Here is a 24,681-nt window from a genome sequence, read left to right as displayed (position 1 = left end):
CTGGTATTACTCAGAGATAAACTCGAAAGTTATTTCCCAGGCCTGAACACAAATACAAACCTCATGACTAGATGAGAAATTATCGTTTTTCATCGGAAATTAGTGGATATTCCTTGGCAGAAGAAGAAGAAGAATTTTAAAATTATCGGAATAAGTTAAATGACCAAGAAGATGAGACGAACTAATTTTGGATTTCACTTCAGAAAAAATTTCCGCACGTGGCTAAACGGACTCCAGTGGTTATTTTGCATTTTTCGACAACATATTCTTACGAAGTAAGATTTGCAGTGATGACTATTATCAAAATAGTGAAACGTAGCAGTTTAAAAATGTTTGAAGAAACGCGAGTGAATTTATCCCATAATCGTCTAAATAAAAATCTGTAAGACTCGCCACGCACACGCGAGCCACTAAATACGCCAAACTATAGGTGAAAATACGTGCTTGTTTTCCTAGTCTTAAAATTGTATGAAAATGTGTTTCTTTCAGCGCAAATAAAATATAAATAATCCTGAAAATACGTGTATTTGTTTTATTTATCTTACGAAGATTGCCCTATTAGCCTATTAATATATGAGATGCTTTCATTTGACGGGTAGGGTGTCACACAAAATGTGCGACATCGGCAAGGTGTCGCCATGGGAAACGTTTAGGAAATACTGTCTTAGACAGTTCAGTGTTGCAACAAAATGAAACTAAGAAAGTTCTATTTTCTGTTGTTTCACCACATGGTTGACACAGCAATGGAAAATGCTTGGATGCTGCATGAAAAGTAAATGAATCTAACCACGCAAAAAGCTGGCGAGTGCACAAAGATCTTCAACCAGAAATAATTTGCACTGATCTTGCAAAAAGAACCAACCTGTGTCCGAATGGAAAGTTAATATTTCAAGCGGGAGAGCCCAAGTTCGAACAACGATGAGTAAAGGAGAGCTAACTTTCGTGAATCATCAATCCCTCCTACCGATGTAAGGAAAGATTCAGCCCCCGCTGGCCACATGCAAGTTACGTAAAACCGACACCTTCAATCACATGTGAAAAATGTAAGGAAACCTCTAACTGAACGGAGAAGCAAAAGAGTTTTCAGGGCTTTTCATGGTAATTAGCTGGAGTGAAGTGTGATTTTTAAATAGTGAGGTAAATTCAGCACTAAAATGTTATTTCAGAGCATTCATGAACATGGGCTTTTCCCAAAACTGAAGTGTCGTATCCTCTGAAGCTAATTGCACAACTTTTGCATATATGCAAAATATTCAGAATTCATAACATCTCGACTTCGAATTGAATTGAAATATTTCTTTAAATATTTTTCCGATGATTATGCGTTATTTCTGGAATGGAAAAAGTAACATGTGAGAGAAATAAATAGAGCATTTGAGGGTTAGCTAATCACACAATGTTATTAAACCGTTTTATTTATTCCGTAATAACATTACATGAAAATACAAAATTCTCAACGTACATTATAAAGGGGCACGTCAGGATAATAATGCTGTCCCTTAGAAACTTATTCTGTTTTCTTTACTTGCTTCCTTCAACAATATTAAAGGTTTTGAACCACGCAGTGTCATCATAGTGTATTCACGTGGACGTCAGAGTGAATACCTAGTTGTCAGAAGATGATAAAGGATCTCTCTATGTTAACAGCATACGCAGCGCATCCCTTGACCACCTGGTTAGTAATTTATTCGAATAGGGTGGCCCACGGCTAACTAATGATAATTAGAGGCATGCTTTTTCGTATAAATTAATACGGAAACAATTTTTCGTTTTTATTTCACGAACAGAGCTTGCCCTATTGCTCAAATTTCGCTTTCAATATGTCCTAAAATGATTCACAAAAGCTTCGTTAGTATGATTTGTGAATTATTTATGTGAAAGGTAGATATAATAGCATATTTTAACTTTATTATATGCCTAATCAATATAGTTGATAACGATTATGTCATCGTATTCATTCTTTATTAAAGATAAGAAAGAACTTTGAAATTCGTTGTTCACACCATCTTTGCAACTGATTCTTTGGCCACTTCATGTATTTTACCTGAACCAGAATTTCGTTATAAATCCACCGACCCTTCGCATACACAGACAATGGAACAACATCAAAAGACGCAGTACATCTGGTATTGGACGTCATTAAGAATTTCCGAGAATTTTAGCTTCTGTGGGCAGAAATGACAGTTATGACAAGGACAACATTCCAAACACTTCACTTGACAAGAGAGCAAGGGCATAACCGTGGACAATATTTGTATCAGGATACTTAGTCCTTTCATCCTAAATGGTCATCCCACTAAGGTATTTCCTAGAATATTAAAACGAGGAGGTATTTCTGTGAAGTTCAGAAATACTTGTTCTCTGACCTTATCGCTTTAATTCGTAAAAGTAAAATCGTCATTTGATGATGATGCGTTTATCGTTAGAGCTACAAAAACTCATGCCTCTAATGATAATGAAGTATATTTGAAGATGTTTCAATTTTGTCGACAACTACTTGTCAGATTTTAAAAGTAATCCCCCCACCCCCACCCCGAATTCACAATGCTCATTCTTCTAACGCTAAATATAGAAAAAAAAGTATAGATCCACTTAAAGCTACAGAGTTAGTACTGCTTTCTTGACAAGTAACACCCACGAGAAGTACAGCACGTTAGATTGGTGTACCCGTTTTAACATTACAGAACATTACTGACAGTGAAAACATATTTTAGATAACTTTAACCGTTAGAGAGTTATTTGAGATGAACATCTTAGATTACTCTCCCTGTATATATATCGCAGAAAGCATCCAAGCCAAGGCACATTCAAAACAGTAGGAGAGGGTGCAAAGCTATCAACCTTTACAGCTGAGCCTAGTAAATCAATAGGGCATTACTTAACCTGAATAACATTACGCAATTCTGGTCATCTGTACGCCTACTTGCGTAGACCTAAACAGTGAGTTATTGTTTCATCTTGCCCTAAACCTCCAAGATGCTAATAAATAACTGCAGTTCCATCGATCGCCCCCTTTGTGTGGGTTATCAGTTGCTATGGACATAAAGACCAACAGAGTTGATAAAACGGCCATCTAAACTTCTGGAAGTATTAGGACAAAAAGTTGCAGATGAAAACACACTGATACATAATTGGAGTTTCTCAAGTTACACGGATGGAGGAAATTGAGCAATGTTCAATATAAAACGCGAAAGAAGTCATCAGAGTTCTTGGGGAACACAACCCAATATTGATTTTCCGCACCCAAAAAAAAAAACAAAGAATCCGACGAATTCCTTCAAGCGCAACGGACCAGAAGTGGTCACGTTTCAGTAGAAAACACGTAGAATTTCATTTCTTTGATTTAGTGTACTTTGGGAATAAGGCCTTTTATACAGATTTGTCTTCAGATTTCCGCCAGCAATTAATTTTCATCAAGTAAATTATTTAGCATTCAATTCTGAAAGAGATATATTTGATTTGCTATTCAGAAATGCACAATATTGCTTTACAATGTTCAGCTCTGTCTTTGTACGAATTTCTCAAAAGAAATATTAGCTTAGTTAATGAAAATGCACAAAATTACTTTAGAACTGAACTTGGTCTGTGTGTTGGATATTAATTCTTTAAAACATATTATTTTGTTAATGAGAAATGCAAATTACTGCTTTAGAATATTCAGCTAGAATTTTAATCTCAAAAGAAATAAGAAACGAGAAATACACACAATCGCTTTAGAATGTTCACTTCAGTCTTCGTACGAATATAATTCTCAAAATAAATATTAGGTTCGTAAACGCATAAAATCGATTCAGAATGTTCAGCTAGGTCTCTGTGCTAGAATTCAATTTGAAAAATGAACTGTTTCGTTAATGAGAAATGCACAAACGTGGTTTAAAACGTGTTCAACTCAGTCTTTGTACGAATTTAATTCTCAAAGGGATTTTTGCTTTGTTAATAGCAAATGCACAAAATCACTTTAGAATATCCAGCTCGTTTTTTAAACAAAATCGTTTAACTCCCAAAATAAAATATTTGCTTTGTGAATTAAAATACACACGATCGCTTCAGAATTTTCAGCTCGTTTCTCTTCAGATGAAGCACATTTATTTCAAACTGTGATGTGAGGAATTACGACAACAGCGCGTATAGAACAGCCGGTGTGACAAGAATCGATAACTTATTCCGAAACTGATAGAATTATCGGTTATTATAGCATACTATGGCTTTCAGAAGCAAGCCGTTTGTAACTACTTCCTATCATAATACGATTACAAGTCATAAGAGAGCAACCTATGTCAGAAAGTTTCCCCTACATTCAAATATTTTTGTTTTCCGTTCTTCGATTTTGACAATCCTGTCCCAGACACATGATATACCACTTAAAAAAGAACATCAACACTCATCGTCAGAGAGGATGACTAAGAAAAACCTCCTATGAATACTGCATTCTGGTCCAGACACCAGAGGGTAGCACAAGACACATACAAAATACTGCACTGATAGAAACAATCGCGAACAATAAATAACAAACACATGCCGGAGACAAAGAAGAAAGCGGTAATAAGAAGCAGCAATACAAAAGAAGCGAGACTGAGCGGTGCACAAAGAAGCGAGAGACAGAGGCACATCGCCACAAACAAGTGCGGTCACTTTTGGTTTGTATATGCGGGATCATTTTTATTTTGCTTGCTGTTACCTTTCAGTATTGTAGTAATAGGCTGTGAATCTGCAGTATTGAGTCGTCTACAGCACCACATAATGTATTGGTTATTCTACACCCCCCTCTAGCAGACGCTATGGCAGACCCCAGTGGAGTAGTGTGCCTGCTTCCCTACCGAAAGTCAATAGCTGGTCGGTCCTGGACGATCGGAGCGACGCCTGCGTCGTTCACAACAGTCTCCCCCACCCTGAGAACACGAGGCGCCTGCAGGGCTGATGTATCACCAAAATTCTAGCCTTCGACAGATGGCACTATCCCAACACTATCACTGTTAACCTTGAGCATCCAGACTAGTAGTCTAATTAAATTATGCCAGTCTAAGGTAATTATAGTCAACATATTAGGATCAAGAAGAATTTAGACATTGTGTGCACTACAACAGATTATTTTCAAATGTAAATTATCTGTTTGTGTGTGGCTTGTAATTGATGACTGGATGGAAGGAATGTGAGGATGTCCACTTGTTTGGGCGAAACATGTCATTCTGTGTTTTCATAACAGTATTTTACTTCCATCGTATGTCTTAACATTTATTTCATTATACACTGTTCAACCGACTGGCTTATGGTAGCTTAATGGACATCGTTTCAAAGATGTATTCTTTCTTGAATTAATAATACTTTTATTGCAGACAAATAGCCGTAAAAGAAGGGTCAGGACACTTTGAATTTGCGTACTTGTTTTGCAGTCTTTAACCGATTTCATTCTTTTGCTGGAGAGTTCAAATCGGTAGTGTTCACACGTGGCCTATGTCCACATTACATTCACACGTCTCTGTTGGTTCATGGTAAAATGAAAAGGCGTATGGCTTTTAGTGCCGGGAGTGTCCGAGAGGACATGTTCGGCTCGCCAGATGCAGGTCTTTTGATTTGAGACCCGTATGCGACCTGCGTGTCATGATGATGAAATGATGATGTAGACAACACATTCACCCAGCCCCCGAACCAGCGAAATTAACCAATGATGGTTAAAATTCCCGATCCTGCCGGGCATCAAACCCGGGATGCCTGTGACCAAAGGCCAGCACGCTAACCATTCAGCCATGCAGAACGGACGGTTCATGGTAAGATGTGTTGGTACAAATAATATAGTGAAAACCATGTACTGCCAATCTTGTAAACACGTACCTCATCTCACAGTTGGATGTTGTCCACGTCCTGCCTATCATAGCCCCAGTTCCATAGAATACTGGAGATATATCTTCCTTTTCTTTTCTTTTTTTTTTTAAAGTGATGTTTAGTAGCTTTTCTGAGGCTTTAGTGTTGGGCAAAGGCTCTAGTGTTTTAAGGTCTTCAATGAGGAATGGTTCTCGTGCGAGGAGGTAGACGAGTCGTGATTTGTAGTCTTTTATACTCCGATCGTACTTTCTTCAATTCTGTACTGATTTAACACAAGGGCGGCCAACCCAAGGATGGCTGAACAAGCAAAAACGTTTTTAGTGCCACGCACAAAGTAGTAACAAGTAACAATTTAATCATTTATTTTTTAACCCTACTAATCGAAACATAAGTCACTGTGTTTTGTACGTACCGCCATTGTTATAGTTTTCTACTGGAAGATGTTCAAATACCACTGCATTATACATCAGGAAAAATCCTCTGCGCCAATGATATGGAAACTGTCTTATATGTACTGGATCTTGTGTCTTCCTACCAGTCAGTTTCCAGCCCTGCTGTGCTGCAGTATGGATCGAGATGCATATGTGAATGGATCGATCACCAATGATCAGCATCTTAAAAACCTGCTGCTTCTGTCATCATCATCATCTATGAACTCCCAACACTGAAGAACAGGTAAACAAAAAGACATCCAAAAGCCTCACTAAGAAGCGAGATTGTTTAGTTTCATGTCAGTACTAACAGCGTAGAGTGTGTTATTTAATTAGTACTTCCTAAATGTTTATGATGCAAATACAGAGTGTAACACTAAGGTACAGCCAAACTTTCAAGATACATTCCTCACCGTAGAAGAGATAAATATGTTATATGAACATGGGTCCGGAAACGCTTTATTTCCACGCTAGAACTCATTTTCTACAACTCTACATTAATCATGGGAAACACACAGGAACAGAACGTACCAGGATACCACATGAAATGATGCCTTCCGTTAGCATCAAAGAGATTCTGCTCCATCTTGAGTCCTGTTTTGCTCTTTGATAGAGAGAATGTGCGCATTTTCAAAAGAGGTCTAATTCGAGCTTGCCATTGTCTCCTAGTCTTCTGTTATGCAGACTAAGAGTTCAAAAGCCAAGTTCATAGGACGGATATGAGAGATAACTCACGTGCAGTGAGCTACCTCAAAAGCTGTAGTAGAGATAGATGATGATTCTTGTTGTTTAAAGGGGCCTGACACCTACGTTATCGGCCCCTAATGATACGACATGAAATGAAATGTAATGATAATTAAAATTTTAAAATTCATCCACTTAAAAAGTGATAATGAAGAATGAATATGAATTTAAAATAATCATTGGATCTAATTCGCAATGTCTTATTTTCTTATTAAATGATTTAAAAGTAGATTGAATAGGATAAGGCATTGCGTTTGAAGTAATATCAAATATATAATTCAATTTAAATACGAAGAGACTAACTAAAACAGTGTCAATAGAATAAAACGTAGTTAACATAAAATAAAACTAAAAACCAAACAGAAAATACATTTTTATACACGATAAAACAGGCCACTATCCCTCATAAAATGGAGCACGAGGTCTGATGACTGCTTGTCATCTCGCAGAATGAGGAAGATGTTACTCAGAAGTTTTAGACTACGGCGCAGATCGACCAGGTCAACGCACTCCGTAATTCATTCACTAAGCAGAAGTGCGTTGCTATACCGTAGCCGATCCGAAGACGACATAGTATCACTGCTTCTCTCCAAGAAACCCGAAGGGAAGCCTTCCAGACCTTCGTGGTTCCTTTTATCGTTCTGAGCTTACTATTGGAAGAGAGGTCGCCTTCCAATCCATATCCCAATGGGACATAACCATATGTCTCAGATGATAACGAATATCACTGGCTGGAACCTTGCATGGTGCCGGACCCCCGGTGTAGGGCTAGCGTACCTGCCTCTTACCCGGAGGCCCCGGGTTCGATTCGCGGCCAGGTCAGGGATTTTTACCTGGATCACGGCTGGTTCGAGGTACATTCAGCCTACGTGATTTCAACTGAGGAGCTATATGACGGTGAGATGGCGGCCCCGGTCTAGAGAGCCGAGAATACCGGCCGTGAGAATTCATCATGCTGACCACACGACATCTCGTAATCTGCAGGCCTTCGGGCTGAGCAGCGGTCGATTGGTAGGCCAACGTCCTTCGGGACTCTTGCGCCACAGGTTTCGTTTTTGGAACCGTATATCATTATCTGAACGTTGAATGTTCTTCATCTTCCATATGGGATGTCTGTACTTTGCACTGTCTCGGAGAGAACTGATGTCACTTGATCGTCGTATGGTAGCAGCCCACCTGTAGTTCCTTACAGATGCAGTTGATGTAGATGGTGGAGGATCATCCATCACAGGAACACGCCTTTTCGTAGGGAGCTGATGAACGTAGTTTCCTGCAGATGCAGTTGATGTAGATGGGGTGGATCATCCGTCACAGGAACACGCCTTTTCAAGGAGCTGATGAATGTAGTTTCCTACAGATGCAGTTTATGTAGATGGGGTGGATCATCCGTCACAGGAACACGCCTTTTTAAGGAGCTGATGAATGTAGTTTCCTACAGATGCAGTTGATGTAGGTGGGGGTGGATCATCCGTCACAGGAGCACGCCTTTTCGTAGGAAGCTGATGAATGTATTTTCCTACAGATGCAGTTGATGCGGATGGGAATTGATCATCAGACACAGGAATATGGTGATTTTTGCCCTCGATGTCATCACCATAGTCTTCATCATCATCATCATCTGAAGAATCAAAACCACTGCCAGAAGGAATAGCTAATATCTCCTCCAAACCAGACTCTAGGTGATCATCATCTAAGTATTCTGCATTCATCCTGATAGTCAACTTACAACTCTACTGAAAATATCAGGTTATGCCGTAACTTACAAACTTTTTGTGATGATAATACCGGTATACTTTGTTTAGGGGTTGATGACTTCACTGTTCCGCCCCTCAAGCAACAACAATAACTAACATACTCTGCGTGCACTGTATTTATAAAGGCTTCACCAGTCTATTTTTACAAAACACACGTATACAAAGGCCCATATGTAAGCACATGTTTACATTCACTGTCTGGCGTCATTTTGACCTCATTGCATGATGGGTGTCAGGAGGAACACGCCTGTATAATCAAATATGACACTTGAAAACCAGGTAACTGGGCAAAATATCAGTTTGGAGTACCTCTAAAAGCTTCAAAAACTCAGCGTGACATTAAAAAAAATATAATGAACTCCTGTGAATTAAATTTGCTTTGCAATGCTGTTCATTAATCAAAATAGCCTACTCCATAGAGGTTATCTACTAAGATATACAATACTATCATTTCATGTTCTCTGGTGGGTAAAACGCGAACTTATACTGTACATGGAATGTTTATAGTGTAAGGGAAGTGCCAATCATCCACGATAGATGTCGTTTCGACCTGCAATAAGCGAAAATATGTTTTGGGCCATATGAGTCCTACTATGTAGTGTAGGGCTAATTCATTCAGGTTAAAATTGAGATATTTAAATTGTGAAATACCGAAGATGTTTTTTGCACTTCAGGGAAAACATCTGGAAAATAAAGTGTATACCTACAGAGGTTGTACGAACAATAACACCGAATTTTGAATTAAGAAGCCTAAAATGTCATCCATGGAACGTTCCAAAAAATCCTTTAATGAAATCCAATACCTCGATTTTGATTTATGTCTTAAAAGACCTTCTTGTGAAATATAGGGATTGTTCATCTGAAACAAAGACAAGGTGTCCAGAAACATAGACCATAGGTGGGCGATGAGAGAGCCTCGCTCTTTGAGCCAATGGCATGAGCACGGGAAGAGCCGAGAGCGCTGTATGGACTACATGGCAATATGCGGAGTCAAGGCGCAAGCAAAGCCACAGCAATGCACCTGGCTGAGTGTATCATATTTATGCAATACAATCGTACAGTTCGATCATAATTTGGGCTGTATTGGTAAAGAAGCCTTTGGCCTGCAGTATTTCTATGAGTACATGTTGTTGTCAAAGGAGTATTTAGTTTTTCCCGTCAAAATGTTCCCTACGCATAACCTAATGAAACGGATATAATTAAACGTATTTACTTAGCACATAGCGTTTGTATACAAAATAATTTACTTTGTTTCCTCACCGTAATCTAATGCACTGAACGGAAAGAGAAATTAGGCATTATAAAACTTTAAAAGTTTAAATAAATACGCGCCCCTTCACTAGTTGTAACTGAGAGCCGTGCAAGCAGCTACCAGGCTGTACATACTCTGCTCCTTTACCTGGCTGAGCTGGAGCGCTGCTCATTGAGCCGAACTGTGCCCGCCTTTGTATTAGACAATATAACACTATTTCAAAACGACAGCAAAGTGACGCGATTCTACAGATAATCGCCATCACAGTTTAGCGACCTGTCCCAACACAGAACAAGTTTCTCCACACCCTGAAGGATGCTGACTGAATTACTGACCCACGGCAACAGGAACCGCTTGACAGGTGGCACAACGCTTAGTCGCAAGGGCTTTCTTACAACAGACCAAAAACGTGACTGCCACAAGGGAAGACATCTTGGCTGTAAAGCGGATGATCCAAAGACCCCACTGAAAACAAGGCCGACTGTCCATTCCTTCGCTGGCAGTGTGTTGGCGCGCATTACCTGGTGACAGATTTCCCGATCAAAGCACCTCCTCTGCACAAGAACGGAATGATTCGTTTGGATGTGACCATTAAACGCAAATGTTGCTACAACTTTCTTTTTACTCTACTAAGCGGACGCGTGTCTCAAGACCAACCACATTCTGATAACAACACCAAACTATGCACTGCTGCCAACTCTTGACTTTACTCTTGACTGTCCAGTCAGTTATTTGCAGTGTTGCCAGTTGAAACTTTAAATTAACCAACACAGCATGAATGTGTGTTAGAACGCGAACTTACTGAAGCAAGTAAGAAGTATACTCTAGCCCGGACAACCGTTCTACCATGAGACTTGCGTAAAAATCAGGGGCCCGGGCAATTTGAACGCCTAGAATTGTATTCTAACCTATTACTGCCTAAACAGGCACTGCTTAAAAACAACATATCCAATTCATTCCAGTCTGATCGGTCCATTAGTTAATGCTTACAGTGCTTAATAACTGATCAGTCGTATCATCCCAGTTTTTCACATGCTGCCAAATTAATGTGTAAACGAAGCAGGACTTCTTTTCTAATTACCAATAAGAACGCTTGAAGGAAACATTTTAGCTATCTTGTATAGTCAGATCTAATTTCAATGAAAATCTCGACGGATGAAAATGCCATACATAATTCGTAAAGAGTTTGGGCTGCGCGTCATCTAGCCCTACAAGTACTGATTCTCTTTCATTATTACTCTGTGTACTTTCTAAATTGTGTATGTACAGTCCACGGCCCTAAAGCTGGTTGGATCCTCAACAGTTCTACCATCAGCTGTCAAAGATGGTCTATGCATCACTGAAGAGGCGTACTTGGGAAATGAGGAGTGAAGTAGTTTCCCGTTGCTTTCCTCACCGAGCCAGGAGTTGCGATTACATATCAGTCTGCCAAGCCCACTGAAATGCACGCACCTACTGACCCTATGAGCAACATTTTCACACCATTCATAGCAGGGACTGGCTGCATAAGGACTGGTATTACTAGCATCGCTCATACCTCAGTCACTTTCATATTTTAAGCCAAGGATAAGACAGAGACAGATCAATGAAAGTAACAAAATTGCTCTAGGCTATACCAGAGGACATAGTGCACTGTAAACACTAGGTCCTGCCAGCAAATAGCCAAAATAAACAAACGTACGAGTCAAGTTCATTCGAAGAAAACGGAATCTACAATCACACTTTTCTAAAGACACTTTTTGGTGATATTTATCTCAGGAGCAATGAAGACTAAGATCTGTGTCCACGACTTATCAATTTTTTTTTTTTTGCTATTTACTTTACGTCGCTCCGACACAGATACATCTTATGGCGACGATGGGACAAGAAAGGCCTAGGAATGGGGAGGAAGCGGCCGTGGCCTTAATTAAGGTACAGCCCCAGCATTTGCCTGGTGTGAAAATGGGAAACCACGGAAAACCATCTTCAGGGCAGCCACAGTGGGGTTCGAACCCACTATCTCCCGGATGCGAGCTCACAGCTGCACGCTACTAACCGCACAGCCAACTCGCCCGGTGACGTATCAACTAAGAAGAGACTTGGGCCTATAGCAGGGACAAATCTTTCGCAACAATGAAACACAGTATCATGATCCTCAAAATTGTAAAAATATACAATTATCCTGAAATTACTGACGAACTTCACTAACAAGGAAAGTGTCTGGGTTAGACTAGATAGATTTCGAAGAAACTTGGGTGCATGATCTGCTAGCATATCCTAAATTTAATGGTAATACTCATTTTGCGATTAAGTTATAATTAATTGCCGAAAAATTGCTGGGAGATTCGGAGCAGTTAGCTGATGACGTATAGCGTATGTTTTGTAGAAATAAACCGACAGTTCTATTTTCAAGTTATGTCAAATACTTTATACACAAAATGCGATTTTGAAAACCCGAACAGATTTTCACTAAATTTTATTAAATATGTACAGGGTATGAATATATCGAAATATTAGGGTTTTAGTGTTTGTGTATCAACTGTAACGGAAGCTAAAATTTGTATTTTGTAGTATGAAATCTTGCGTCATTTCACATAAATGTGCATGTTATTAATACAGTAATCTTTTATTGGCGCAAACGAGGAAAGTGCCGGTTTCCTGTTCAGAACCACTAATTATGTCGCGCTGTTTAGTCTAAGTAACCACGGCAGGCGAGCAGCGATGTTCTGATATCCTAATTAATCATCTTACAAAGATTCATTAAAATGTTACTTGCGATATTCCATTTAAAAGTGAGTAACAAATTATTATCTTTTGATCTTCCTACCATATTTCATTGCAATAACTGTACTTCAACTGAAACCACAGTTATTGCAGTTTCCTTGTTGCCAATGTTCACGACAAAGGATTGGGAGATAAAAATGGACCCACAAAGGGAAGGAAATTCCATTCAGTAAATTTTCTCGCAGCAAGTTTCCAGCCCTGATATGGAGAGGCTGATGGTATTGAGCACAGTGACATAAACTCCAAGAAAAATAATTTCAACAACAAACTCGACGTCACGGATAAGTGAAGTAGTAAATTCTCAGTTCCAGAAAGCACACATTAAAAAAAAATGTCCAACTCACCCAAGCTCTTGGTAACTACCGTGAACCACAAATCGTCGGCCCACTCCATGACTGAGTAGAAGGTACATACCTGCGAACAGAGAGAGGTTCAGTAGAGCTCGAATACTGCGGTATAAGGATCAATACCCGAGGTGTGCGCCATTCTTTCTAAATACAGACCAGGCTACAATCTACACCAACTTTTGGTGGGCGACCACAGGCAGTAGAGGGGATAAATGAAAATGACAACCGATTAGAAACAATCTTTACAAAGCACATCAAGAACTTTTATTAGCTTTACTCGTGGTGTTGCAGAACACCGCATTGTCTGACCTCCCGGGGCTGAGTGGACACCGTTCCAGTCCTCATACCAATTTTCAAATTTCGGGGCACAGCCGAGAATTGAACCAAGGCCTCCGGGAGTGCCAGCAAATTACACTAATCAGTACGATTATACTTTAACCAATATTTAATAGTTTATGTGTAATGTTATCCCTTTCAAGAACACGTTTCAATAATTTCAATTCAATGACTTATTTCTACACGGTAACAGACTGAATGACACAAACTGGTATATCCTATAAATTTAAGGTTTTGTGGCATGTGCCTCTTTTCCATCGGGCTCTTAAATTCATTTGTTATTTTGGAAGATTTGCCCGAAATAGGTTGCTTTCCTGTGTTCTGCGAGGGTTAAGACTTCACGTGATTTCCCTGCACCACAGAGTACTTCCTCGTTGGTGCTGCGGTCTACTCACGGGATCGTGAACATTCTGCGATGCGACCACATTTCAGAGACCAGTAGTCGATTCACTAATAGTGTCCAGCCTTCGACATCGTAAAGCAGCACCCGCAAGACATACGATTTCACCGGAGGTCACGGTTGCGCGTAAGATGATCTATTTATTTATTTATTTATTTATTTATTTATTTATTGTGCTTCAGACAAGCACAAATCTAATGATGTTAAACATATAGGCCCAAACTACTACGGTTACGTGAACGAATCATATCCACGAAATTTCTTTGTAATTTTTGTCCTAAGTGGAGGATAATAATTGCTTTCAGACAAATCAACAGTAAAGTTTGCGGTAAATTAATAAATATCATTATTACTAGAGAAATATAGGCACGTAACTACGGCGATTATTTCGCTGTTGAGTAGACACGAGATTCTTCTGGGGCATTCCGCTTCATGCCGTCTGTGGTTTCCTTCTCGAGGTCCAGGGCTAGCACCGACGAATGGAAGTACTATATCTGTGAATTGTCAATATCTTTGTCCATCATGACTAGCGCGAGCAGTTCAAACGGGAAAATGCAGGTGAAAAGTATATCGTGAATAACACAAAAGTTATTTTTGCGGAAAGAAAAATAGTATAATCCCTGGACCAATAATTATATTAATTAATGAGTTATGGGCACAAGTCATCAACTCGCCCCACCAAGTAACATGAAGCAAAGCAAAGGAGTTCAGAGAAGTTAAATTACCAAAGGTTGAACACACAGAAGTGTTACATGAACAAAAGATATAGTGAAGCGCAGTGATGTAGAAGTCATAGTCGTAATGTAGCGAAGTATGTATGTATACAATTTCTCTAGTAATAATCGTATTTATTATTTACCGCTAATTTTAATCTTAATTTGCTTAAAAGCAATTATTATCTTCCATTTACGACAAAAGTTATAATGCAATTTAATGGATACGATTCGTTCACGTACATTAAACCAAAACAAATACCAATCTAAAATTACATTATCCCCTATGCAAGTCCTTGTAAAATAAAGTCATATATGAAATAACAATACACTTTTATTCAGTAGCGTAACATCATTACAAATATTCAATTAGATATGCACATAATGTAACAAGGTATTTACTACCGGCTTTAAACCTGTATTCGTACTGTAATTATGCAGGATGGTAGTGATGTTATCAAAGATGACGATGATGAGGAGGAGGTAGATGGCATTACTAGAAAGTTAATTAAATCTATGAAGTGGAATTTTACTTCAGAATAGAAAACAATTAAGTTATTTGTTTGACACTGTTTTACTACTGAAGAGTATGTCGTTGCAAATATATCTACTCTGTACTCACTGCTATATTATTAAATGTTCAATGACTTTAACAGTGGTTTCTATTAATGCCATCTACCTCCTCCTTCTCTTCATCATCATCATCATCATCATCATCATCATCATCATCATCTTCGATAACATCACTACCATCACGTATAATTACAGTATGAATGTTGTCGGGTTCTTAATCTTGAGCAGAAGAAGTTAAAATGTTTTAGGTATGCAGAAGAATTTTTTTTTAATTTTTACTATTTGTTTTACGTCACACCGACACAGATAGGTCTTATGGCGACCAAGGGGTAGGGAAGGCCTAGGAATGGGAAAGAAGCGGCCGTGGCCTTAATTCATGCACAGTCCCAGCATCTGCCTAGTGTGAAAACGGGAAACCACCGAAAGCCATCTTCAGGACTGCCTACAGTGGGATTCGAACCCACTACCTCCCGGATGCAAGATCACAGCTGCGCGCTCCTAACCGCACGGCCAACTCACCCGGTGTAGATTTTTTTTTTTTTTTTTTTTTTTTTTTTGCTTTACGTCGCACCGACACAGATAGGTCTTACGGCGACGATGAGACAGGGAAGGGCTAGGAGTGGGAAGGAAGCGGCCGCGGCCTTACTTAAGGTACAGCCCCAGCATATGCCTGGTGTGAAAATGGGAAACCACGGTAAACCATCTTCAGGGCTGCCGATAGTGGGGTTCGAACCTACTGGATACTGACCGCACTTAAGCGACTGCAGCTATCGAGCTCGGTAGTAGATGGATTAGGGACAGACAAGTTGAACAGAGAGAGCAAATTAGGGCTACCAATAAGATTCTTAACATCATTACAAATATTCAATTAGATATGCACATAATGTAACAAGGTATTTACTACCGCCTGGCTGAATGTTCAGCGTTGAGGCTTCAGTTTAGAGGATCCTAGGTTCGATTCCAGGCCGGGTCGGTGCTTTTAATCGCGTCTAATTAATTTTTCTGGCTTGGGAACTGGGTGAATGTGTTTTCCCAAACAATTTCCTCTTCACATTCAGACAACGCATTACACTACCCCCCAGCCACTACAGAAACACGCAATGGTGATCATATCCCTCCATATAGGGTTGCCGTCCATAAAACAGGGCCAAATCCACATGTGCGACACAGTTCGCGCCTGAAACCTCACAAGAGTGGGAAAAGCTGTAGAAGAAGAAACTCATTTTCTTGCAATGCTGATCCTGGATGTCTATATCCGGATTTCATTCTTCCTCTAGATTTTCCGTATCAAATCTTGCAGGACACATTCAAAAATCTTAAAACCACGTGAGAGCAGAAATTACCGTTAATTTTCTTACAATCATTTGATATGGTATCCTCTTTCGTTCGGTATCACTCCATACCAAATGGCACTACTTTAGGTCAATGTTAAACTCATCATTGCCTTGTGACCAGCTGCTGTTCATCTTAATGGCTATCTAACCAGGAAATGCCCTGGATGTCTCATGTGTTAGGATGACTTACATCCTTTCCTAACACTTAATTCCTGATAGCTGCCGTTTACATCTTTGTAGAGGAACTTCTCAAACTAGGATTAGAACTGGCCTGGTATCTTATCTTAATCATTAAGAACCTATCTCCACATTTACTTCAGATATCTGTATCGTTTACTTTTTCATCTGTTGCTATAGAGCAGTTCTGTTTATTGAGATGTTACCTTGTCAATCAGATCCTTTTTAATGTATCCGCTAATATCTTAATCTTAGTATTTCTCATTGATTAGTGCCACCAGGTAGATATTCGTCGTGAGGTAGCTGCCAATGTCCGCTATACGAAAGGTTTCGGAGTAGGCCTACTATGAGGAAGAACAATTTGACCACATTAATATTTCTTGAATGTAAGGTTACTAGAAGGGTACCTTATTGGTTCGTGTATTCATACCAAATCATCAACAGTTGGGAAGTAATCGAATTACTCGTAACGACTGTTTTGTTTATAACTTTTATTTATAATCGTTACTCTTCAAAAAAAAGTAATTTTTACTAGTAATTTACTTCTTGAAATAAAATTGTATATTCATTGCACCGAGAGTTTAATAATTTCGTGTGGCTATTTCTAGCCGACTGCAGCTCTTGTAAGGCAGACGCTCCGATGAGGGTGGGCGGCATCTGCCATGTTTAGGTAACTGCGTATTATTGTGGTGGAGGATAGTGTTATGTGTGGTGTGTGAGTTGCAGGGATGTTGGGGACAGCACAAACACCCAGCCTCCGGGCCACTGGAATCAACCAATGAAGGTCAAAATACCAGACCCGGCCGGGAATCGAACCCGGGACCTTCAGAACAGAAGGCCAGTACGCTGACCATTCAGTCAACGAGTCGGACGCATCGAGAGTTGATCCTCATATAGTGGCACTAATCAAAGGCAACGCCCAGACCCATGGTGCTCCTCACATAGTGGTGCTAATCACAGTTAACGTAGACCCGTGGTGTTCCTCATATAGTGGTACTGATCACAGGTAACATCGAACCATGCTGTTCCTCACGCAATGGTATTAATCACAGGCTCATGGTAATCCTCATTTAGTGATACTAATCAAAGCTAACGCCCAGACCCGCGGTGTTCCTCACACAGTGGTGCTAATAATAATAATAATAATAATAATAATAATAATAATAATAATAATCGTATGGCCTCAGCTACCGTTTGCAGACATTTCGATTTGACGCCATCTGGCTGTCTGCTCGTCAATTTCGACGTTCCGTTTTACTCTAGGTCCGCTAGATGGCAGACAGAGTAAACCGGATCTCTCTTGGGCGTCTATGGCTGAGATTTAATTAATTTTGTCGGGTAAATACCAAGTGTATCACCAGAGATCTTTTACATGCCGACATCGTACGACATGGAGTGTCGAATGGACTTTTTTCCGCTCTTCAAAAATCCGACTACCTCTGCCGGGTTTGAACCCGCTATCTTAGGAGCCGGAGGCCGACAATCTACCACGAATCCACAGAGGCAGCTATAGCGGTGCTAATCAGAGCTCACATAGTGGTGCTAATCACAGTTAACGAAGACCCGTGGTGTTCCTCATATAGTGGTACTGATCACAGGTAATGTAAAGCCCATCGAGCTCCTCCCCTAACGCTACTGATCACAGACCCATGGGATTCCTCACGTAATTGTACTAATCGAAGGTAATCTCGTGGTTCCAAAAACATCATCGCTTGATCGCCCCTTTCAGTCGCCTCTTACGACAGGCAGGGTCACCCAATACCTCAGGAGTGAGATGACTGTTCCCCCTGTAGGTGGGGGCGGTAGAATAACACCCTCGGTATCTCCTACCTGTCGTAAGAGGCCACTAAAAGGGGCCCCAGGGGCTCTGAACTTTGGAGCGTGGGTTGGCGACAAAGGGGACCTTAGCTGAGTCCTGATATTGCTTCCACTTACTTGTGCCAGGCTCCTCACTTTCATCTATCCTATCTGACCTCTCTTGGTCAACTCTTGTTCTTTTCCAACCCCGATGGTATTACGTATGGAGGCCTAGGGAGTCTTTCATTTTCACGCCCTTCGTGGCCCTTGTCTTCCTTTGGCCGATACCTTCATTTTTCGAAGCGTCAGACCCCTTCCATTTTGTTTTCTTTCTGATTAGTGTTATATAGAAGATGGTTGCCTAGAGTTGTACTTCCTCTTAAAACAATAATCACCACCACCACCACTGAGATGACTTCACTGTACAGAAGTTATGGGACTGGTTGAACCTGAATTAGAGCGAGATACACAGTTCTCCTTCTGGTGACATCTCCAAATAGAAGGCTGACGACCAACATGGATTAATATTTCCTACTTCGAGATTCCCGTATCGTGGATATGGGATCTCTGTCGGAAGTTCCGCGTCCATGAAAATATTCTGCGGCTACGTCCACATTTCTCCTCTCTTTCTTCTCTTCCGTGATGAGTTGTATCAAGCTGCATTTGCCATCTCGGTATATGTGACCAAAATAGGCTGCTCTCGTGTGTATCGCCAGGGTTAAGATACGTGGTCTGCCCATAGACAAATAGTTGGCACGGAGTTTCCGACTAATCCAAAACATAGCGAAAAATCTCCTCATTAGGTCAGTCTCATACTCCATTTGTCAGGAGACTTTTTTAAGTACCTACTTGAAGAATGCACGAAGTTAAATGGTAAACACATCTCACGAAATCTAGTATTTATAAAGAATGGTGTTGGAGACCAGAGATAAGCATTGGGGCCTGTTTAAGGTGTCATGTATCTCTGGGAGACGAGGACAAGGGGAGTCTTATTCATACCGGATATGAAAAGGTAAACTAAACCAAGTCTACTTCCCGTGTTAACCCCACGGTAGGGATAAGCATATTAAGAGCCAAGGCTGCATTGCACAAAGATAGAGGTTCCATTTCCAAAGTCTATACATGTCGCATTTCCTTGGTCTTTTTGTTATTAATCTTTAAGCCTGCTTCTTTAGCTTCTATTTTTAAGTGATTCGGTTTGATTTCAATGTCCCAAAAACATTTTGCAAGAAGACAGAGATCACCCGCATAATCCATTTCATCCAATCGGTTATATAATACTCACTGAATGCCACGCTTTCTATTCGTTGCCTCTCTAGGCATACAGTCCAATGTCATCACGACCAAGATTGGCGACAGTAGACACCCTTGTCTTACTCCAGATGCTACAGCAAAAGGTTCAGACAGCTTTTCTTTATGTTCTACTTGACAAGTACAGTATGTCCACCATACATTGCCTGTGTAAGACAGATTATGTTTTGTGGAATTCCGAACTTTTCCATAGCCTTCCCCATTTTCCTCCGGTTGACAGAAATAAAGGCCTTTCCAAAATCACTGAAAAGTATATACAGAGATGTCTGATACTCAGGAAATAGTTCAATGATTAGCCTTAGTATGTTAACCTGATCCACATCAGACCGACCTTCTCTGAAACCTGCCTGTTCTTGATGTAGTCTCCTGTCAACGGCTCTGCTTATTCTGTTCAGTATGACTCTTGACATCACTTTTCCCCACATATGACAGCAATGTTATTCCTCTCCAGTTATTGCAATCTGAGAGATCACCTTTCTTCGGTATCTTGATAAGGACACCCTTCTTCCATTCCTCAGGAAGATGTTCTTCGTTCCATATTAGTGTTAGAAGTGGCTCTGTGATTTCCGCTGTTAAATCTGGACCTACCTTTAGGGCTTCTGGGATAATATTATCTACACCGGGTGCTTTGGCACTATTCATTTGTTTCACTGCTTGTGCAATCTCTTGTCGTGTTGATGGTTCTACCGAGATGTTTGGATCCTCCAAAATGGTTTCAGCTTCTTCAGTTCTTGTTTCCTCACCAAGATTATTGAGTACTTCCATGAAGTGATTGATGTCTCCATCTTTCCAATTATTTATCTCAGATGAAAAGGCTACTCCGTTTGCATCTCTGGCTGGTTTCTCCCCTGAAAAGTTCCTCCTATACTGAAAGTGAACTCAAGACCTTAGCGGTCCCTTTGATGTTAGTCAGACTTCTGGTCGGTGAAAAGGCTTCCGCAGCGCCAAATAGTTCCCTAGGTTTCTTACTTGTTCCTGAAGTCAGAAGCTTCCTTCAGTTTGGTTAGATATTCTGGTGAACTGACTTGACGAATTAAAAAAGTTTGCCCTCTAAAGTATGGAAAATATACCACAGGTTGTATGTTATTCGGGTTCGTTACCAACTCTTATATTTCATACGTAGATGGCTATGAATAGTTATTGTTCTCAGTGGTGTATGCAGCAAAATAATAATTTATTATGATATTGATATCTTATTGCACTGTGTACTTAGTAAGATTTGTTCGAGTTCATTCCATTGCTGATAAGTTCGCATAATATGTGCGACGTTGAAGATGGATCCAAGAAAACTGTTGGCAATACTGGCTGCAGCAGCTGGTTCAGTATTCATAATGGCTGCCAGCTGTGAGCAAGACGTGTGTGATGCGGTGACGCTTGAGTCCCCTGTGAAATACTTTAAAGCTAACAAAAGTGGAGAAAAATTAAGTAGAAAATCTAAACCAAATTGTTTTAAACGTTTACAGTAGACTACGAGATGAGAATCCGCCGTGGACTGTGGAAGATGTGGTGAAAAACACCGCGCAGCTAACCGGCGTTTCTGTGTACAGTGTTTACGCCGTTCGCGTGGAATTTAAACTCCACAAAAAACCCAAGTCTCCAGCGAAAGGTCTGTGTGTCAGCTCAGCATTCACCGTAAATAAAACAGGAAGGGCCTTAACATGGTATGGGAATAGGATCCTTGGCGTATTCGATGATGATAATAATAATAATAATAATAATAATAATAATAATTTGTACTTTGTTTTTTATTCGTAATCGCCCTCTACCTGCAGAAATGTTGTCATGAGGGGATCATGAGTTCGTTTTTACCTTCCGAATGACAGACTACAATATTTACAACATTCCTGGATACAATGTAGTTTGCAATCCCACTCACAGGTGCTTTTTTTTCAGCTTTTTGAAATGTAAGAAACTGCCACTGACAGTCGTTGTACGGGAGCGGAATCGTATAATTATGTTGCTAAGTTCCCATGTGCCTCACACAAATTGCATTATGCAATAAAAATAAACCTTGCTTCTCTTGCCTCGGTATTCGTCAGTAATCTGTAGGTTTTACATGGTTAGTAAAGGAATAAATAGGTATGGTACATAAACAAAATACAGCTATGTGAAAGGATGTGATTTCGTTTGATGCTTCACTATTTCAGAATTAAGTACTTGTCAGATAGACGCACGACGTTAATAATAAGCTGGTTGTGGCGGAGATGCGAACGGAGACGGGAAGGGGGAACAGGGGACGTGCTCACGTGCGGAAGGATACTTTTCCTAAGCTCTTGAGTTGAATTTCAGTATAGAAAGCTTTCTCGTAATGGCATGTACTTCTTTGTTGTAGCCGACTCCTGCTGCTTCTTCTGCTTGCGTTGCCACTTGGTCTGCAAACACTTGTTTATCTCTCTTCACTTTCTTCGCAACCTCCTTGTTGGCCTCCCTGCATTTTTCCACTGCCCTACTGTTTTCTGGTTTAAATTAAAACATAGTCAAGATAAAAACGGGGTATACAATAAAAGAAAAGTTAACAAACATACATACAACTTCATTATAGACCGTTAGGTATTTCAGTGTTCAGTCTGCAATTTACTAAAAGCGTCCACAATCGTCTGTTTGTAACTAGCCCTGAGACAACGTTTGGTTCCACACCTCTTATCTTTAAATCATTAGAAACTGCGTCTAACTATCGTCGTCTTGGTATCCCTCTACTTCTCTTACCCTCCATGATCGAGTCCATTATTCTCCTAGGTAGCCTATCTTCCTCCATTCGCCTCACATGATCCCACCGCTAAAGTCGGTTTGTGCGTACTGCTTCTTCCACTGACATAATTCCTAACTTGGCCTTTATCACCCCATTCCGAGTATCGCCTTGCCAATGTTGCCACCTGTTTGTAACAGCGATCATTTTCGCTACTTTTACTTAAAAACAAATTTTAAAAATTCACTTAAAAAAATAGAACAGCCCACTATCCTTCATAAAACGGACGACAAGGTCCACTAACTGCTCGTCATCTCGTAGAATGATTGGTAGAAGTTTTAGACTACGGCGAAGATCGGTCAGATCCGCGCACTACGTTGGTGATCGTGATGGTGGTGATTATTGTTCTAAGAGGAAGTACAACTAGGCAACCATCCTCTATAGACACTAATCAGAGAGAAAAAATGGAAGGGTTCCGACACTTCGAAAAATGAAACTATCGGCCAAAGAAAGACAAGGGCCACAAAGGGCGGGAAAATGAAAGACTCCCTAGCTCTCGGAACCTAATAGCGTCGGGGCAGGAAAAGAACAAGAGTTGACCAAGGAAGGTCGAATAGCACAGATGAATGTGAGGAGCCCGGTACAAGTAAGTGGAAACAATGTTAGGACTCAGCTAAGGGCCCCATGGTCACCAAACCACGCTCCCAAGTTGAGAGCCCCCGGGGCACCTCTTGGTCGCCTCTTACGATAGGCAGGCGTTGCCGAGGGTGTTATTTTTCCACCCTCACCCACAGGGGTAAAAAAGTTGAGTTATACGAAAAGCAGGAACCATCTTTTCTCACCAGCTTTTATTGGCTACCCTTGCACATGTTTTCATTTGGACAACCTTAGCGAGATATCAGAAGCTCTCAACTCTCGCAATCCTACCATACCTTGCTTATAGGTGATAGCGTGCAGTTTTAAAATTTGCCATGAACTTAATTTCTTCGAAGAAAATCTGGAGCCCTGGTTTTCACTTATATATATTTATAAAATTATTATTTTGTCCATACACTTAACAATTTGGTCTCAGACTTCGTTTCGTCTGATTAAGAGTTCGAAATCAAAGATACGTTCAGTTCAATTGTTGTCTATCTGTCCGTCAAGGATGTTAGTTTGAACTTCACAGGAAACTGGCTAGACAGAATGTCTTCAAAACTAGCTATTTCAGTTCAGGGATATCCGGTCAGGGGTGTCATACTCCACCTGGTGTGCGTACCGTATAACCTACTCACGTGAGCATAAGAGGGCCACCGAATGAGATGATACAACGTCAATTTATCGAAACTGATATAATATAAATGCTGCGAAAATAATACATTACATACTGACGCACATACTGAACTATACTTTCTAAACGGAACTTTCCCAACTGTCTGGAAAACAACCAATATTATACCGGTACCTAAGAGTTTAGACCCACATTCACCCTCTGACTATTGTCCTGTGTCCGTACTCCCCGCGCTTTCTAAAGCCTTTGAACGTTTAGTATACGAGCAAATTCTGGAATACCTAAATCTCTTTTGGAACCTTTGCAATCTGGATTTAAGAAGGGTCTCAGTACCGCAACAGCACTTTTGAAACGCTATGGACAAACGACCGCTCACTATACTTATCCTTCTTGACTTTAGCAGCGCCTTTGACACTCTATAAATCCAGACTATGATAAAGAAAATAGAAGTGCTAAATTTCGACCTGGCTGCAATTAAGTTTTTTAGTTCTTATTTGAGTAGCCGTCAACAGCGTGAACAGTAAACGACAAGGCCTCTAAATGGAAAATGAAACTTGGTGGTGGCCACAGGGCAGTATTCTAGGGCCCTTAATTTTCTGTATTTATTTCAATGACATACCATCTGGGACAGGAAATAACACACATCACTACTATGCTGACGATCTTCAAATTTATCGACACTGCAAGACTTCTGACTTAGGTGAAACAATACAAGATATTAACAATGAACTCCGACGACTCAGTATACAGTATATGCACAACGAAATTATCTATATATATATATATAAAATAAGAGTTTTGTCTATACATTGCTCAGAATTTGAAAAGAACCAGGAAATGCACTTTTTTCTTTTCCGTAATTTCTGTCTGTCTGTCTGTCTGTATGTATGTATGTATGTATGTATGTATGTATGTATGTATGTATGTATGTATGTATGTATGTATGTATGTATGTATGTATGAACACGCATCA

The 24,681-nt window shown here is 40.2% G+C and overlaps 1 protein-coding gene across 9 annotated transcripts in view; it reads right to left on the bottom strand.

Annotated features, from left to right (window-relative positions):
* LOC136885088 (ensconsin) overlaps positions 1 to 24,681 on the bottom strand; it is a 762,268-nt gene that overhangs the window by 586,494 nt on the left and 151,093 nt on the right. For 3 of the 9 annotated variants that reach the window (XM_067157513.2, XM_067157519.2, XM_067157523.2), the window contains exon 2: positions 13,109 to 13,178. The exons of 3 other annotated variants lie outside the window; for them this stretch is intronic. In XM_067157513.2, the coding sequence (XP_067013614.2) occupies positions 13,109 to 13,178 (70 nt within the window). Of the gene's footprint in view, positions 1 to 4,678; positions 4,755 to 13,108; positions 13,179 to 24,681 lie in introns of those variants that run through there. 3 more of the 9 variants (XM_067157517.2, XM_067157524.2, XM_067157528.2) reach the window with 1 other exon arrangement.

This window comes from Anabrus simplex, chromosome 13 (genome assembly GCF_040414725.1).
Source record: "Anabrus simplex isolate iqAnaSimp1 chromosome 13, ASM4041472v1, whole genome shotgun sequence".
In the NCBI taxonomy this organism is placed as follows: Eukaryota; Metazoa; Arthropoda; class Insecta; order Orthoptera; family Tettigoniidae; genus Anabrus; species Anabrus simplex.
The sequence above is the reverse complement of the archived record's forward strand: the minus strand, read 5'-3'. Positions and strand labels throughout refer to the sequence as shown.